The 18,386-nt window shown below is 31.3% G+C and overlaps 1 protein-coding gene across 1 annotated transcript; it reads right to left on the bottom strand.

Moving 5' to 3' along the window:
* Window positions 1-8,508: 8,508 nt before the first annotated feature.
* LOC106410496 (protein NRT1/ PTR FAMILY 2.10-like) lies at window positions 8,509-11,466 on the bottom strand. The gene is made up of 4 exons (XM_048782647.1): window positions 11,134-11,466; window positions 10,412-10,629; window positions 9,766-10,319; window positions 8,509-9,541 (listed from the first exon to the last, which is right to left on the bottom strand). The coding sequence occupies exons 1-4, from the start codon at window positions 11,291-11,293 to the stop codon at window positions 8,626-8,628; spliced, it is 1,848 nt and encodes a 615-aa protein (XP_048638604.1). The 5' UTR covers window positions 11,294-11,466; the 3' UTR covers window positions 8,509-8,625.
* Window positions 11,467-18,386: the final 6,920 nt, after the last annotated feature.

The raw sequence follows: 18,386 nt of genomic DNA, 5'->3' as shown, positions 1-18,386 counted from the left end.
AATAAAAAAAAATTTGAAAAAAAAATTAAATTTTTTTTTTTTAAAATTATAAAAATTTCGAATCTGAAAACATATAATCTGAAACTATAAAAAAAAAAGTTATTTTTATTTTTATTTATTTTTATTTTTGTTTGTTTATTTAATTTTAAACCAAGTGTATTATAGATATTTTACCCTTTAATGAATGTCATTTTTGTGACTTTCTCCTTCTAGTGCTATTTTTGAGACATAAACTTCAAAATGTGCTATTATTGACAATTGCCCTTTAATTAATTAATTAGTTATAAAATTATTATGAAGAATTTTTTTAACTGTTTACGATCAATTTTCGTAACTATTTATATAATCTTATTTGGATTATTGTTTTATAAATTTACTGTCAAAAAAATCTGTTAGTGAAATGTTAATTCAATTTTTTATTCTCAAACAAAAAGAGTTATTCAATACAAAATTACACAATTTTTCTAGTGGCAAGCGGAAAAGATTATATTTTAGGGTTTTATCCAACAGGTGATGGTTCGAATCATGGCTACCGCTGGATTTGTGGTGATTATCTTTAAGGATTTTTGGGCCCAATACAGAGAAGTCCATGTCCAAGCTGCATGTGGCCACTAGTGGATTAACATGGGGTGATCACCAGTTCTCCTAGATGTCTTCGGTGGCTCCCATGTGGGCTATGTGATACGTCCTAAAAAGGATCACTCGACTGGATTGGAAAGGATATGAACTCCGAAGGAGAACTGATGGATCGATGGGTCGCACAAAGGTTGCGGATTGGCCTTTGATATTCCCGAACCAGTTTACTGCCGGATATGACGCACTGGTCCAACAAAGAGGCGATCTCGAACCGTTGCTTGATATGACTCACAAGACCAACGGACAAGAAGTGTTTACTTGAAGCTAACCACACCAAGGAAACAAGAGAAGTTCTTATCGAAGAACAAAGAGTAAAGATTCAAAAGTTGAAAGAAAATGAAATGATTTTGTTATGAGAAGTGTTTACATATTTACACTACTTGAGGAATAGAAAAAGATATATGAATGTGTTAATGACAAACTGAGAAAATCGAAATTGACTATAAAGTTTGAAAGACAATGTAGAAAAACTCTTGGATCTCAGATCTGGTCAAAGATGACTCTTCGGCTGGCGTCCAGGTTTGTCCAAACAAAGTGGTTCCTTCGCGGTAAGGAGCAGGACGGACACGGTGCGGTCAGGACAATCATCCGGGTAAGGCTCATGCACCAACTTGGTCCTAGCACGACTCAAGTCTTTGGACAATTGAAGAATCCATGCCTTAGATAAATTTTGATCATCAAAGTTCAGGAACTGATCATACTGGCCGGCTGATCCATCAGTACGTTCGTTGGGACAATTGGCTCGGATCAGACGGACCAAAAGGGAAAGGCCATGGTCTGGCTCGGACTCCACTCGATCAAAGTGCGTTCTCACTTGACCATCCGTCTTGGCTTGGCGAGTGGGACGGGGAAGACGGGCTGTGGTTCGGTTGGTTCGGTCGTCTGGACGTGGTTCCAGCCTTAGCTCCTTTCCGGACGCTTGCGGGTTGATCCGGTACACGGTTCGACCTGTCTGTCTGGAACAGTCGGTTGCTCGAACCTCGGTTGGAATGATCTGATCGTCCTAAGCTCCATCCTGGACTGGTTCCATGTACTTATCCATGTATTGAGACGCATCATTCCATTCCTCTTCAAAAGGATTTGTCCACAAATCTGGATCATCTGCTAGAAAATGACATAAATCAGAAACATTAAAACTTGAAGAAATGTCATACTTATTACTTTGCAAATCAAGCTGATAAGCATTGTCATGGATTTTCTTAAGGATCTGAAAAGGACCATCGACCCTCGGCATGAGTTTGGACTTTTTTTCTTCCGAAAATCGTTCATTCTTAAGATGAATCCAAACAAGATCACCCTCTTCAAAAATGACCTTCTTTTTCTTCTTGTTTGCCTTCCTTGTGTACACCTTGGTTTTGGCTTCAATGTTGGCACAAACTGTCTCATGCAACTTTCGGATTGTGTCCGATTTCCTTTTGCCATCTGTGCTAACTCTTTCACTCAAAGACAAAAGCAAAAGATCAAGTGGAGATAAGGGATTGAAACCGTAAACAACCTCAAAAGGAGAAAACTTAGTAGAAGAGTGCAATGAATGATTGTAAGCGAATTCAGCAAACATTTTTCCCAAAGTCTTAAGATTTTTCTTAACCAATGATCTAAGCAATGCAGACAAGGTTCGATTTACAACCTCAGTTTGACCATCAGTTTGAGGATGACAAGTGGTGGGAAACATCAATCTAGTTCCTAGCTTAGACCATAACGTTTTCCAGAAATAGCTAAGGAACTTAGCATCACGATCAGAAACAATGGTCTTAGGCGTTCCGTGCAATCTAACAATTTTCCTAAAGAATAGATCAGCAACTTGCATATCATCATCAGCCTTATGACAAGGTATGAAATGAGCCATTTTAGAGAATCTAACGACCACTACAAAGATAGAATCTCGACCAGATTTAGACCTAGGTGATAGACTACATATTTGACCCATTTTCATCCATAGTTTATAGGCATTTTTACTAATAATTAGATTATTATATAGTCTATTTATTATATTTATAAGATCAGGAATGTTTTGGAGATAAGTGATGATTTTGGAGCATTTTGAAGATATTTGGAGCAAGCACCCGAGATGACCATCGAAATCGACTATTGGTCGATACTGGAGAGCTAGAATCGATCGATACACAAGACATGGTATCGATCGACAGCGAAGCACGCAGGAAGCCCGTTTGGTCACAGCCGACTTGAAGCCAAGATTTCACTATTTTACAAGATTGCCCCTGACGAGTTTTTAACCTAATTATATAAGCTTTGCCGCCATGTTAGAGGCAAAGTGTGTTTTCTTTGTGTTTCATTGTGTTATTGATAGATAGGAGAGAAGATCCAAAGTTATAATTTTATGATTGGAACTCCATTGATATCCGTCTTGGCTTGGCAAGTGGGGCGGGAAAGACAGGTTGTGGTTCGGTTGGTTTGGTCGTCTGGACGTGGTTCCAGCCTTAACTCCTTTCCAGACGCTTACGGGTTGATCCGGTACACGACTCGGTCTGTCTGTCTGGAACGGTCGGTTGCTTGAACCTCGGTTGGAATGATCTGATTGTCCTGAGCTCCATCCTGGACTGGTTCCATGTACTGATTCATGTACTGAGGCGCATCACTATGTCCACCGGTGGGCTTCAACAGGCTCCCCGGTGGGCTATGTCCAAATTTCCGGTGAACGGTCATTAAGCGCTAGTCGAGTGTCTCTCATGGACATCCGGATACTAGAGTTATCAAAAAAAAAATTATACAATTTCTATAAATGTGTGATAAGATTCCATTTGCATTTTAATGAAAAATAAGTTTCACCAAAAATTGTTAGGATCCAAGATTTTGTTACATCATTAGAATCATGACGAATCTATATACCTTTAATTTTATTCTTGTGAGAATCAGAAATTATATTAATATATTACAAACAAATTAAAAAATTTGACGATAAAATTTGTCGAAATTTTGACTTTCCTGGACGACTTTTTTTCAGTCGTATGGTGGAAAATTGAAATATCAATATTTTATTAAAATCCGACGATTTACATGTAAGTCGTCGTAGGTTAGTTTTGCCATTGAAAAAAAACGTCAATATTTAATTATACCCAGACAACTTACAATTCAGTCATCCGCCCGACGGCTTACATGTAAGTGGTCAAGAATTTTATTCCGAGATTCTAGTTAAACCTCTTAAATCCTGACCAGAGGTGTGGATAATGAGGCCACCTTCACAACCTTCTCCCCTCTGTCCTTATGTTGTAGTAAGGGAGGGCGGTTCGCTTGAGTTGCTCAACCGCCCCTCTCTAGACAAGTGCTCAAGTTATGCTTACGCCCTCTCCTTTTAGTCGAGTGACTTCGCCCCGTCGGACGGACGACTGAATTGTAAGTCGTCTATATATAATTAAATATTAAATTTTTTTTTTCAATTGCAAAACTAACCTATAAGTCGTCGAGTTTTAATAAAATATTGATATTTCAATTTTTCACTAGACGACTGAAATGTAAGTCGTCCAGGAAAGTCAAACTTCTAAAATAATCCAGTCAAACGCAAAACTAACCTATAACGACTGAAATGTAAGTAGTCTAACTTTTTTGGGGTTTTTTTTTAAACCAAACAAAAGTAGATGATTTATTTTTCAGTCGTCTCAGATAACGGATTTCAAAGTCAATTGCAAAAATAACCTCTGCGTTGACCAGACTACTTATATTTTAGTCGTCTGGAAGACTTATATTGAAGTCGTTTGCGTCGATCTTTAATAAACTTTTGTTTTCTTTGTTCTATGTTTACTAAGGTGTTTTATTTTGACTTTTTCAGATGATGCGTCAGTTACATGCAGTATATGGAAAATGATTGTTGAAAGATGGATGTTGGAATATACAAGTTAACAAAAACTCTCTTAGTGGCAACATGTCGTGTTAGTGGTTGTCAATGGAAGGTCAGAGCAAGTTTGAAACATGGGACTAAAACGTTTTGGGTAACCAAGTTTTACTAAATTTGACTAAGTTTTTTAACACAAACTTGTAAAAGATGTGATATGCTTTGACTAGTTACTATTGTTTGCTTCTATCTCTTAAGTATTATTGTTATAGACACCAATGATGATTATTATTATGAGTTGGAAGAAAGGTTAAAATGCTTCTTAAAATGTTATATCAATATGAGGCTACCAACATTCTTGTTTATTAAGATGAGAAGAAGACCATTAGGGTTTATTATTGCATATGGGAGATCCAAAGATAAGTAAAAGGCTATTGAAGTATATTATTTCATTGATTTGTAAATGTGTAAACACATTGTTAGCACATATATTACATCTTGGGAAACATTATTACTGATTTTATAAAAAATTCACAAATAAAAGAGTAGACATGCAAATCACAAAACATACCACAAACAAAACTATTATAGATCATTCCTCTATAAAGACAAGTTTGGACTCCACTTGATATGGAAGAAGACTTCATGGAAGTGTCTGGAAGACTTCATAGAAGTCGTTTGGAAGACTTCCTAGAAGTCGTCTGGAAGATTTCCTTGAAGTCGTCTAGCGCATTGTATTTTAGACGACTAACAGGTAAGTCGTCCTAGAAGTCTTCCAGATCTGAAAAACCTGCATATCAAATCCAGATCTGAAAATCCTGCATATCAAAAAACGTTCAAATGATTTAAAAACAGAGAAAATGAGTGGAAGATTAGATAAATCTACATTTATAGAACACACAAAAATACATATAAAATTAATAGATCTACCTTTAAATGAGTGGAAGAGGAGAACCATCTGATTAAAAACCTGCAAAAAAGATAGATTAGTAAGAAAGACATGAGACAAAACTGAAAAATTCATATAAAGTTTGGTGTTTTCAAGTCAAAGAGATTAGAGTGGGATTGAAGAGTTTTAGTTCGGGAAAAAAAGTAAGAACTTTATACAACAAAAAATTACCAAATGAAGAAAAATCAGACATAAAAACTTATCAAAACTCTCAGATCTGTTATGAAAGGGAGCGACATGGGAGAAGATTCCGTCAGACGACTTCCAGGAAGTCCAGACGACCTCCTGGAAGTCGTCTAGCACATTATATTTTAGACGACTAACAGGTAAGTCGTCCCAGACGTCTTCAACATCTGAAAAACATGCATATCCAAATCCAGATATGAAAAACCTGTATATCCAAAAACGTTCAGATGGCTTAAAACAGAAAAAATTAGTGGAAGATTAGATAAATCTGTCATTATAGAACACACAAAAATATATATCTAAAATTGATATATCTACCTTTAAATGAGTGGAAGATGAGAACCATCTGATTAAAAACATGCAAAAACAAGATAGGTTAGTAAGAAAGACATGGGACAAAAACAATAAATTGATATAAAGCTTAGTGTTTATAAGTTCAAAGAGATTAGAGAGAGGTTGAAGAGTTTTAGAATGATGAACATTACATTTTTGTTACAGCCATTTGAGAGAATGAAAGAGAATGTGTAATGTTTTCTTTATATAGGGAGACAAAAAATCCATTTAAGTTAAATATTTTTGATTGAGACGACTTCCTAGACGACTTACTTGTAAGTCACCCAGAAGAATTTAACATTTTTAGCTGGAAACTAAATAATTTTAGCGGGAAACTAAAATAGAAGACTTCCTAGACGAGGTCTGGTTTAAATGGGAAATTGTTTTAAAAAAATTTTAGGCGGGAATATTCGGACGACTGAAATATAAGTCGTCTGGGTAAAATTATTCACCAGATGACTGAAATATAAGTCGTCCACACCCTAAACATAACCCCTAAACTTAATTATCTAATTAAACACTTCATAAAATCAAATCAAACTTGAAAATTTTTTTACTACTAGTTGGTGTCCCGCACCTTGTGCAGATTAATATATTTAAAAATTTTAAATTCTAACTTTTATTTTTATAAAATAATAAAAATTCAATTAGATAAAAATTTAAATTATTATAAAATATAAAATTTTAATATTCATATTGGTAATCAATGTATTAAATTATGCTCTTTTGTTTCATATTTTTATTTATAAGATGTATATTTTAGATCAAAATCTTTTCTATAGTAATAATTAAATTACGAAATTTGTATTGAAATTAACATATATTGTATTTTGACTGAAAAGAAATCATGTGGTACTGAAAGGATGATAAAAATCACAAATATAAAAGATTAACAAAATAAAGATAGTTTAGAAGTGTTCAATCTGGTAAAACCGAACTATTTAAAACCAAACCAAACTGAAATAAAGAAATTAATTTGGATTTAGTTCTACTGAATAAACCAAATGAATGTTATTTTAAGAAAGTGAAGTATATGAATATGGTTCAATATATTAAGCAATCAAACCGAATAAACCAATGAAACCGATTAATTCAGATATATTAGTATACTTATATATAACTTTTTTTTAATAATCTGTATTTGATCAATAATTCCAATAAAAATCAGAGAAATTGGCTATAATATTAGTCATTAAAATTATAAAATTAATATAAGATAAAAGTAATGATGATATTATCGCTAGATATTGTTAATATCTATTCATAATAATTATATATTAAATATACATTTAAAAATAATACTTGTATATATATCGTTTCAATAGTTAAATATTTATTAATTATATTAAATATCATGATAAATATATATATATCAAAATAAAAATTTAAATAATAATATTAAGTAAATTAATGATGTATCCTAAGATTATGAAAAAGATACAAGTAAATAAATTAACTAAAATCTTGGAAAATATGACAAATCAGTAAAATATCTTAAAATTATGGAAAAAGACAAAATAAGCAAATTAACTAAAATCATGGAGAAGATGACAAATCAGCAAATTCACTTCTCAAATAATAGTATAGATACACAAAAATAAACACATATAGGTGCAAATTAATTTTTGAAAAAAACATTTAATCTTTCCAAAATATAACCCTAAGAATACATACAATACTACAACATATGTTTGCCAAACCCCGAAACCAAAGAATATCATGATTCACTACTTCCACTCACCTATCTTGAAAACAAATCAATTTTATCATATCTTAATTTATATCACTTAAAACTGTTTATAATTACATGATTTATATTTTTCACTCATCAAAATATTTTTTACAAAATTTATAAATTATTTTTAAGATAAACTGGTACCATACGACTTTCAACATCTCAGACGACTTACTCGGGTTATATTCGTAAAAATGGCTTCTGTTTTTTTGTTTGGTCACAATGGGTTAGATCGTAATTTCACAAGATTTTTATGTTAGTTTTGTATTTGATTCAAGTTTGGGTATAGGTTTGGGGTTAAAATCAAGTAGTGGGTTACTTTTGGCAAATTCCTTTTTAAATTATAAGAAATCATGATAAAGAAATGTCTATAAGCTTACGCATTAATCGACATGTAAGGTGTGCGTCTGAGAATCCAAAGTCTTTATATTGATCTCAACCATTGCACTGGCACACTGAGATGCCATAAATTCATCGTTGCCTTAAAGTTCTGAAGCAAAATGCCAAAAATATATGGTTTTAGTAAATATCTTTTCGATGGCATTTTGTAAATATCAAAAGATAATTCAGTTTTTAAGTAATAAACAAAAGATCAGCGGTTACAAACTTAGCCAAATGGATGAAGCCAAGAGCTGGCTCTAGGTAAGTATCTCAAACCCAAAAACTCCAACCTTTGCTCCCCTTTGTCTTTTGATCTCTGTTGCGGGAGCTTCACACGCTGAAGAGTCACGTTGATGGACCATCATGGAGGTCTCTGTTCCTTCATGGAGGTCTCTACTAGTTTGATACGTAGATGTTGCATACATATATATATATATATATATATATCTAGAATCCTTGTAGTAGTCTTCTTCTTTTAGTGATTTGTTCTGCCATGTATAATAAAACCGAGCAACAAAATCTTGTTTTACAATCATTCATTTGATCTAAGGAGTACAGTACAACAACAAAGATGAGACTGAATTAGATGACCGAAAATAAATAATAAAGGTTTACAGATTAAACCGAGTTCTTCGCTTGCTTCTGCTTGGTCTCGTCTTCACTGGTCTCAATAGCAGAGATGACTTTATCATCACTGCCTTTGTATCTATAAAACTTAGCCATTATCAAGAAGTAAACCATGTTAACGAACATGAGCCCCGTGAGCATGAAATAGAAGTAATCCAACTTGGCCTTGTTCAGATCCTCAGCTAACCAGTTCCCCGAAGGTGAATGTTCAGTTGTCCGATGAACAGTGGAGATCAAGAAGCTAGCGAGGTAGCTAGAAACCCCCGCACCGACATAGAAGATAGAACCAGCAAAGCTCCTCATGTTCTCAGGAAACTGCTTGTAGTAAAACTCCATCTGTCCAATGGCTGTAAACGCTTCAGCTATCCCTGCAAGAACCAGCTGCGGAATCAGCCACATCGCCGACATTGATGAGATCTCTCCTGTTCGAGGCTCCATCCCTAGAGTCTGTTTTGTCAGCGCAATGCTTCTTCTACGTTCCTCTATGAACCCGGAGACCAATAAACTCAACACCGCAAAGAAGATCCCCGCTCCGATCCTTTGCAAGAGTGTTATACCAGTGTCTAGACCGGTCACTCTTTTGAGCGACGGGACAAGGACACGGTCGTAGATTATGATGAAAACCGTCATACCGGTCATCAAGAAAACTACGTAGGTGGCTGCGGGGATCTTGAAGCCACCGGTACCTAATCTCCTGTCGCTCTGTTGCGCTTGGAAGACGGGATAAGTCATTTGAATGCTTATTGCAAGGTAGTAGATAGCGCAAGCAAACCAGATCGGAATCACTCTTATAATGCATTTCACTTCTTCCACTTGCTGCATCGTACATAGTTTCCATGGATCCGAAGCTGTTCCATCAGAGTTCAACTTGTCCTCAGGTGTCATTATCGCTGCTTTGTCTAGAAACCTAACAATATAACAAACAAAACCAACATTTAGTTTTCAGCATTTTGTTTCCAACCGGGCCCATTTTAAAAATATTTTGGTAAATAAAAAATATATATTTCGGTAAACAAAATTTGACAACCTGGGGTGGGTCTATACGACCCATTTTAAAAATATTTAGAAGTCAAGGCATCCATCCGGCTGTGCCAAGATATAAAGCAATAGAGACAGAACTATTGAGTATACCTGAACTGGTCGGTGTATTTTAGGGTTAAGTTTGCATAGTTACGAGGAATGTGATTGTAAAGATCGACCCAAGGCTGCTTAACCGGCTTCAATCCTCGTTTCGAGATCGCGGCTGCTATAACACGAGCTATACCAGCCAAGGGACTACCCGAGGCTTTCACTTTTACATAAAGTTTATGACCAGCGAAGAAAATGACGCAAGCCAAGAACATGAGACCCACGGGGATACTCAAACCGATGGTCCAGCTCACATTCGACTGGATATACACAACTAGCGTGAGCGAGATGATCTGCGCGAACGTGAAAGTGAAGAAGTACCAGTTGAAGAAACTGTTGATTCCTTTCTTTCCTGATTCGGACTTGGGGTTGAACTGATCGGCACCAAACGCCAAGTTACACGGCCTGATACCACCAGCACCAACCACAAGAAGCGCTAAACCCAACATCAGAAACAAAATCTGCCCCGCACCTGGCCCTTCGCATGAACTTTTTGTTCCACAAGGAGTCGGGTGCAGTCCCGGAACTGCTGCCGTGAGTAGTATCGCAAGCGATCCCTACAAAAGATAAAACACGGTTTAGCAAAAAGAAAAAAAGAATAAGAGTAATGACGAAAAACAAAACCGTTAAGAACAGCATTAGTAGGTACCAGAAAACAAGCGATGACAGCAACACTGAGAGTCTTGTAGCGACCAAAGTAAGTGTCGCAGAGGAAAGCAGCGAGGAAAGTGCCGAAGTTGATGGTGCCACTAAAGGCATTGATGATGGTTGCAGCTGTGTATTTCTTGAGGTTGAATACTTGAGTTAGGTACACAAGAAGGTTTGATAATGTCCCAATGATCCCAATCTTCTCAAATGTTTCATTACCTGTAAAAAGAACAAGAATCATTATTAATTTCTTTTTCACAATAAATGAATCAGTAGTCAAAGGGAAAAACGGGTTTCCCATACAGTAACAAACTTTTTAATTCACAACTTTTAAACCGAAACACACACGAATCGAAGTTGTACTTTCAGTGCTTCTTTAACTTGAAACTTTATTCCTTTTGTTTTAACTTTTAACTGCTGTAACTCCCAGAAACTAAATAACTTTGTCTTTAAGCGTATAAAACTAAAAATTAAAAAGCATTATTAATGAAAAAAAGTTGTAATAACACCTTTCTCTAGATCTGGTAGATTTGGTTGATCCTGGTTTCAATCGTTTTCAGTCAAAGAGAAGAAGAGAAAAGAAAAGTACTTTTTAAATTTCACGGACAACATGTTCTAGTTTATTTTCCACATCTTTATTTAGTTTCTGGACCGTGTTGAGAGAAGCAGACACACAATAAAATAAAAAAGGAGTGTCTGAATAGAGAAGAAAATAAGCGTTACCAATGATAAAAGGCATGACTTTCCATCCTCTGTACACGAGCTTTTTCTGATCTTCATCAAATGAATCGACCGAATCAGAACCACCGCCATCGACAGCGGAGTAGGGTTTCTGATCCTCATCCGACTTTGTTGTCTCAACCTCAAAAGGCTTTCTTTCCATGGTTTCTTCAATCTACGTGTAATTATTGTTATTCTTTTATCTTCTCTCCGTCTATGGCTGAGGATGACTCTATTCTTCATCTCAAGCATCGCTCTGTCGTCTTCTTATATAGTGGTCGATCCAGAGTATGGAATTGTCGGAATCTTGAAAAGATAATAATAAAAAAAAAAGTTCATTATGGTGATTTTGGCTGGGAAAGATAGAGACATGTGTGGATGACTCATTTTTCTAATTCTACTTATTTTTAATTTTATTTTTTTCCAAAAGTTTCTTTAAAAGAATATTTTTTGTTTTGACCGAAAACATTTTTTTTTACTTAATAATTTGTAAAAATACTTTGACATAATTGTCTGAATAAGAGTGTTGGCCCAGTTTTACACGGATCACTCAACTACTGGAGCTTGCCTCGTGGAGCCGCAAGAGTGATTATTTTAATACAAAAATATAATAGAATTCTTCACAATGTAATAGTTGCACATATGTGAACTTATATGGATATTTGTTTTCGATTTGTAGTATATGACATTTATAATAGATCGACGGTTTTGAATTGTCTATAATTTGTAGTTGCTGATATTGTGGTTGAATACTAAATCAATCAAAATGCAATGTTACCTAACATATTCGTTCATTAGTAATTTTTTAATTATATTAACAATTTTTAATTTATTTCTTTATAAATTAAATTAATACTATTATGTTTATAAATAAATCAATTTTTCTAAAATAAAATATTTATGTCAAATAAAATTCACTTCTATTTTAATAAAATAGATAGATATGTATCTAAATTGTTTATAAGCCAAAGAAATTTTCTTCTATGTTTATTTTTGAGGAACATATTAAATTAAAATTTCATTATTTTATTCTTATAATTTATATATATATGTAAATAATATTAATCATCAAATTATTTAACATATATTTGAATATTAAGTTTATATGTTTTAATACAAAATTTATAGTTTATATTTTGTATATGAAATGAAATAATAATATACATGGATATATAATATTTAAAGTTTGTATGTCACTTTTAAATAACTCAGTTTAACTTTATTGTAAAAATTTATTATAAAATAATAAAGTTATAGAATAATAATAAGTTTGGTTAGAGAATAATGATAAGTTTGGCTAGAGAATAATCTAAAAATATAAATAATTTATAGATAATTAATTAATAATTATTAAGTCAGTGGTACAAGTTGTAATTATCATGATGAAAAAGGGTTATTTTCAAAATGTACTTAATTTTTAGTAATATACATATTTCCAAAATAAGATATTTATGTCAAATAAAATTCACTTCTATTTTAATAAAATAGATAGATGTCTCAAATCTTTTTATAAGCCAAATAAAATTTCTTCTATGTTTATTTTTGTAGAAAATATTAAATTAAAATTTAATTATTGTATTCTTATGATAATATTAATCATTAAATTATATAACAAATATTTGAACAATAACTTTATATGTTTTAAAAATCATTTATAGTTTCTATTTTGTATGTGAAATGATATAATAATTTACATGGATATATAATATTTAAAGTTTGTATGTCACTTTTAAATAAATCAGTTTAATTTTATTGTAAAAATTGACTAGAAAGTATTCCAATTAGAGAATAATGATAAGTATGGTTAGAAAATAGGGAATTTAATGAAACAAACCCTCAACTATAAGCACATCCATATTAAAACCATCAAATATGTTTATACTTAAATAATTCCTCAACTAAAATCTGTTATTAAATTTGAACCTCCATCGTTAAAAACGTTAAAACCTTAACTGTTTCCTTTTTTACACCATTTAAATGAAAGAAAATAACAGGACGTACTATTTAATATAGAGACAGCAAGATTTTAATCAAAAACTACACACAGTTTGGTTGCCATTAAGCACAATAACAAACATGGTTTTAGAATTTAAAAAATGATATCACAAAAAAAAAAATCACAAACCCTAAAATCTTAAATAGTTCAAATGGTAGTATGGTACTAACATTGAGTGCACGTTTACATTGTTTTATATTGGGTAGTATCATTTGTCTTGTATCATTTTGACTTTATTCTAATTGCATTTACAGACTTGCAGCAATTGTCAACAAGTTGGACACAGTATGCGTTCATGCAAGCGTGAAGCCATACCAAAACCCCCGAAGGGACTTCGAGCGAGGAAGACCAGGAAAAAAAACAGAATGTGATGGTTGAAGAAGACGTTACTACTCAGTCGACACAACCCTCCCTACTTTCTTAAAGAATGATACTCAAAAGTTTTTCAAAGGTTGTGCATTTTAAAATGTTTGATTTTCTTTTGGTAAAACGATTTTACTGTTTTTGCCAATACGATATAATGCTCTGTTATGCCCTTTTTCGAAAAAAAAAGAAAGATATAATGCTCTGTTTTTCTAGTATAATATGATGCTCTGTTTTGCTAGTCCAGTGATAGGTATTTGTGAAAGCTAAGTTTTATTTTGATTAAGAGAAAATGAAATCAGTTGAACAAAAAAAAAAGAAGAGAAAATCAAATCAATAAAATATTGTAAACTTTTTGTGAAGTGTTGGCGCTCTATTTTTCTTGGATGTAAGTTGATTTTCTGGGTTTAAAATGACCTCACTCAAAAAGCCTTAATTTTAGAGTTGGAGATTTGTTTCCATGGGTTAATTATGGAGACAAAGATTAACAATCACACACGTCAAACTGTTTTTGAAAATATTGTTGTTTTTTGGAGAATCTTGAAAAATGTTGTTTTGTCACACAAAAAACAATATTTCTTATATTCTGACGGAGGCCATTGAGGGATCAAACGTTTTTAACAATGGCAGGTTAAATTTAGTAACTGATTTCAGTTGAGGAATTATTTAATTATAAACATAGTTGAGGGTTTAGATATGGATGGGCTTATAGTTGAGGGTTTGTTTCATTAAATTCCCTAGAAAATAATGGTAAGTTTGACTAGAAAATAATTTAACAAAATAATTAATTTATAGTTAATTAATTAATTGTTATTAAGTCAGTGGCATAAGTTGGAATTATTATGGTGAAAAGGATTATTTTCAAAAGGTACTTCAGTTTTACTAGTATAGATTTTCCAAAATAAAATATTTATGTCAAATAAAATCCACTTCTATTTTAATAAAATAGATAGACATGTCTCTGGGTTTTTTATAAGCCATATAAATTTTCTTCTATGTTTATTTTGAGAAAAATATTAGATTAAAATTAAGTTGTTGTATCCATATAATTTAAATATAAATGTGTAAATAATATTAATCATCAAATTATTTAACATATATTTGAACAATAACTTTATATGTTTTAATAAAATATTTATAGTTTATAATTTGTATGTGAAATGAAATAATAACATACAGGAATATATAATATTTCTAGTTTTTATGTAACTTTTAAATAAATATACTTAAATTTATTGCAAAATTGATTAGAAAATATTCCAGTGAAAGAATAATGATAAGTTTGGTTAGAGAATAATGGTAATTTTGGCTAAAGAAACATCTAACAAAATAAATTATCTATAGAATGATATATTATTTTCAAAAGGTATTTTGGCTTTAATAATATAGATAATATTTTTAATTGTTTTTATTGTCTTCCCAAATTTATAACTTAATATTTAACCATCAAAACAAGTTTAAGTCAAATGAGAAAATTATCCAATATGTTTTTCCTGAATATGGTAAGAGCACCCTTGAGTTTCTGAATTTGGATTTCTCAACATGAAAATAATAATATTTTAATTTCACATCATCAGATAATTAAATTTTAGTTATTCAAAAAACACTAGTTCTTTTTTTTTTTGTGCAAACACTAGTTCATTCATAAGCTAATACATGGCAAAAGAATTTTATAGAGATTCCCATAATATTTCAAGTGAGATGCTATCTCATTTTCTCTCATAATTTTTTGTTTTTTAATATGAGATACTCCATTAATTACTCACATTAAAATTACTTTAAACTGATGACAAAAAAAATTACTCCAAACTACTCGATTGTATCTTACTTTTTGTAGCACTAATATATTACTTAGTTATAAGTTTCATTTTAGTCTAGAATCTAATATGTGTTTTTCTGTCAAAAGATCTTCATTAATCAATACTATTAAAAGAGAATGAGTCCTAAAAAATCTACTTAAACAAGGTTGTTGGACCATTTCATTAAACTTAACTATTTATTTGTTCTTACCTTATATTTCTCTAAATATATAAATAGTTTACATAATTTAAATGAACTCATTTATTTATTCTCCCATAATCTATATAATTACTCTAACAATAAATCTCCATAAATATATGACAGATTATTCAAACATGTTTACACATGAAGTAATCATTACCACATATAGTTCCATTAATAGTATAATTTTTTTAATGGTTTAGTTATGTTTAATAGGGTATATAATTTGTATTTTAAAAATTTAAGTACTCATTTGATCCTTAATTCGGTTTCTATTCAAAGATATATGATATGCTCGGTTATTTATGAAATTCAGCTTAATTTTGAGTTTTTTTTTCAGTTTGGTACGGTTTAGTGCGTCCGAGTAAATGTACTCAAACCTATACATTATTTTATATAAAAATTATATAAGAAAAAAATATTTAATTTCAAAAATAAACCCGCGCTTTCTAAGCGCGGATCAAAATCTAGTTTAAATTTAAAATTGCATATACTTTTGTTTTTTAGAAAATAAAATAAAATAAAAGATACAGAGCATATATACTTTACCCAGACTGGACCGGTCTTAAACAGGCAATTCATTACATTCAGACACAGAACATGAGACCATCGAACCAAGCCAATAACCAGAATCTTGAAAAGCAACCACATCACAAGATGACGAAGGAACTCCGACACAAATGTACTTAGACCATCTCCAATGGTTTACTCTATTTTAGAGTAGTTTTTACTCTAAAATAGAGTAACTCTTAAATAGAGTAGAGTTTCACTCCAATGGTTTACTCTATATTTAACTCTAAAAACGAATTTTCTTAAATATATTCTTTTTTTATTTTATGACTAATACCTTTTACTTGCAAAATTTACAAATTGATCCCTTATATTTTTTTTTCATAAAGTTCTTATAAATTATATTTTTTTATCAAAACATATTATAAATTATTTATTATCTTAAAAATTACATTATATTAAAACATAATACATTTAACTTAAACATCACCACTACTGTATATTTCCCGCAAAATGAGCTTCTTTATCTTCGATTTTTCTAAATCGACCAAATGAGCAGGAAGACCATATGCTAACATCCGAAATGCGGCAGTTACTTTTTGCAAAGACGATAATCCAACCATGCCCGCTGCTTCCATTTTTTTATTGTGTGAAGTAGTTGTCATAACTTTCAACGGCTTCAATTATACAAAGAAATAGAGGACCCGACATACGATATTTCCTACGAAACATTACATCATTGTACACCAGCATCTCCGAAAAGTAATCGTTGAACAATCTATATCTTGGTGATCAAAGAAGAGCACAACGAGAATATCACTTGGAGATTCAAAAGAAGAATTATGCTTTGAATGAGCTAGAGAAAGAATAAAAGTATTTATTTTGTGACTGGAATTCAGTTCAAGATCTAGAAGTTTGTGCATATTTTCAAGAGTAACGAACACGAATTTTACAAAAAAAACGTGGTCAACAACATGAACAAGAAGCTACTCCTTCATCTACCTCATTTAGACAATACTTTAATAATTTTGATGGATCTGGAGGTAATTTACCAGAATATTAAATGACAATTATCTATGATTTTAATTTTGATATTATATTGCTTATTTCTAATTTTAGTATTTTTTTTGTGTGGCTAATTTTATTAAATTATTTTTAATTTTAATGCTTGTTTTGTTTGGCTAATAATAATAAGTTTCAAATGTTTATATATTGTTTTGAAGAGAATTATGTGATGTTTGCATAATTAAATTACATAAATAGTTACAAAATGAAAAGTTTAAAAAATAAAAGGACTAAAATATAAATAAAAAAGTTTCACTCTATAATAGAGTAAGAAATATAGTTACTCCAAATATAGAGTAAGAAATAGAGTTACACTATTTTAGAGTGGAATATAGAATGGGGTTAGAGAAGATTTTACTCTATAATAGAGTTTGGTATAGAAAATAGAGTGGAGTTGGAGATGCTCTTACCTGTCAACCACCATATGAGCAAACCCTACAGCCTACCATCACATTGCAAGACTGATTTTTGTTGTTGATTTGGCTCACTACCACCGATATGAAAAAGTCAGCATCGTCAAAACCTACACAAGAAACAAATAGAGGACTCCAGCCGGTTATAAACCAAGAAGACCGAAACATTGGTGTTCAATCATTCGCCACCACAAGGAAGAGAATAAATTTGTTGACCAGATGACGAGGCAAAACTCTAATACTAAATCTAATGTTATTAGTTATGATACTACTGATGTAACTAGAGCATCTAAAAAAAAACACTATCTATTTTAAAGTTTACAAAATTCTATATTTACAGTTTAAAGTATTTTTCTCTAAAAGCAAAACTTTAAATTCAATTTTAAAATTATTTGTATTTTATATTATGGTCTTAATATTTATCATACTTAATATAAATCTATAAATCTCTTATAAATAACTAGCACATATATAAAAATATTATAATAATATTAATTAATAAAATATAAAATTATAAATCAAAATACATAATTAAATATTAAATTACAAGCAAAAAACCACATTATTCCATAAAATTATTTCCGTAATCCTCCATCTCGGTTACACAAAATTTGTGTGGATAACATTTTAGATATTTTGGAGGTTCCAGAGCAAATTTAGTAGATGATTAGTGTTGTTGTAATATTTAAATTTGTGTAGTAATTATGTCTTCATGTATCTTTTAAAAAAATATTAAGTTTTGTTTTTGTAATGTCTAATTCCAGTTTTAAAATATTATAAATCTTATTTTAAAATTTTTATTTAATTTTATGTGTAAAATTTGAATTTATAAAAACAAATTTAAAATATTTATGATATATAAAAGATTTAAAGATTAAAATGATAAATGAGAAAATAGTTAAAAATCA

The sequence above is a fragment of the Brassica napus genome, chromosome A6 (assembly GCF_020379485.1).
Source record: "Brassica napus cultivar Da-Ae chromosome A6, Da-Ae, whole genome shotgun sequence".
Taxonomy (NCBI): Eukaryota; Viridiplantae; Streptophyta; class Magnoliopsida; order Brassicales; family Brassicaceae; genus Brassica; species Brassica napus.
The sequence above is the reverse complement of the archived record's forward strand: the minus strand, read 5'-3'. Positions and strand labels throughout refer to the sequence as shown.

What these genes read in the sequence shown, in the direction of transcription:
- LOC106410496 (XM_048782647.1), bottom strand. Translation starts at nt 11,293, where the DNA reads ATGGAAAGAAAGCCTTTTGAGGTTGAGACAACAAAGTCGGATGAGGAT. An exon ending in CTGTCATCGCTTGTTTTCTG is followed by an intron (nt 10,320 to 10,411) that starts GTACCTACTAAT and finishes TATCTTTTGTAG; the next exon opens with GGATCGCTTGCGATACTACT. An exon ending in AAATACACCGACCAGTTCAG is followed by an intron (nt 9,542 to 9,765) that starts GTATACTCAATA and finishes TTATATTGTTAG; the next exon opens with GTTTCTAGACAAAGCAGCGA.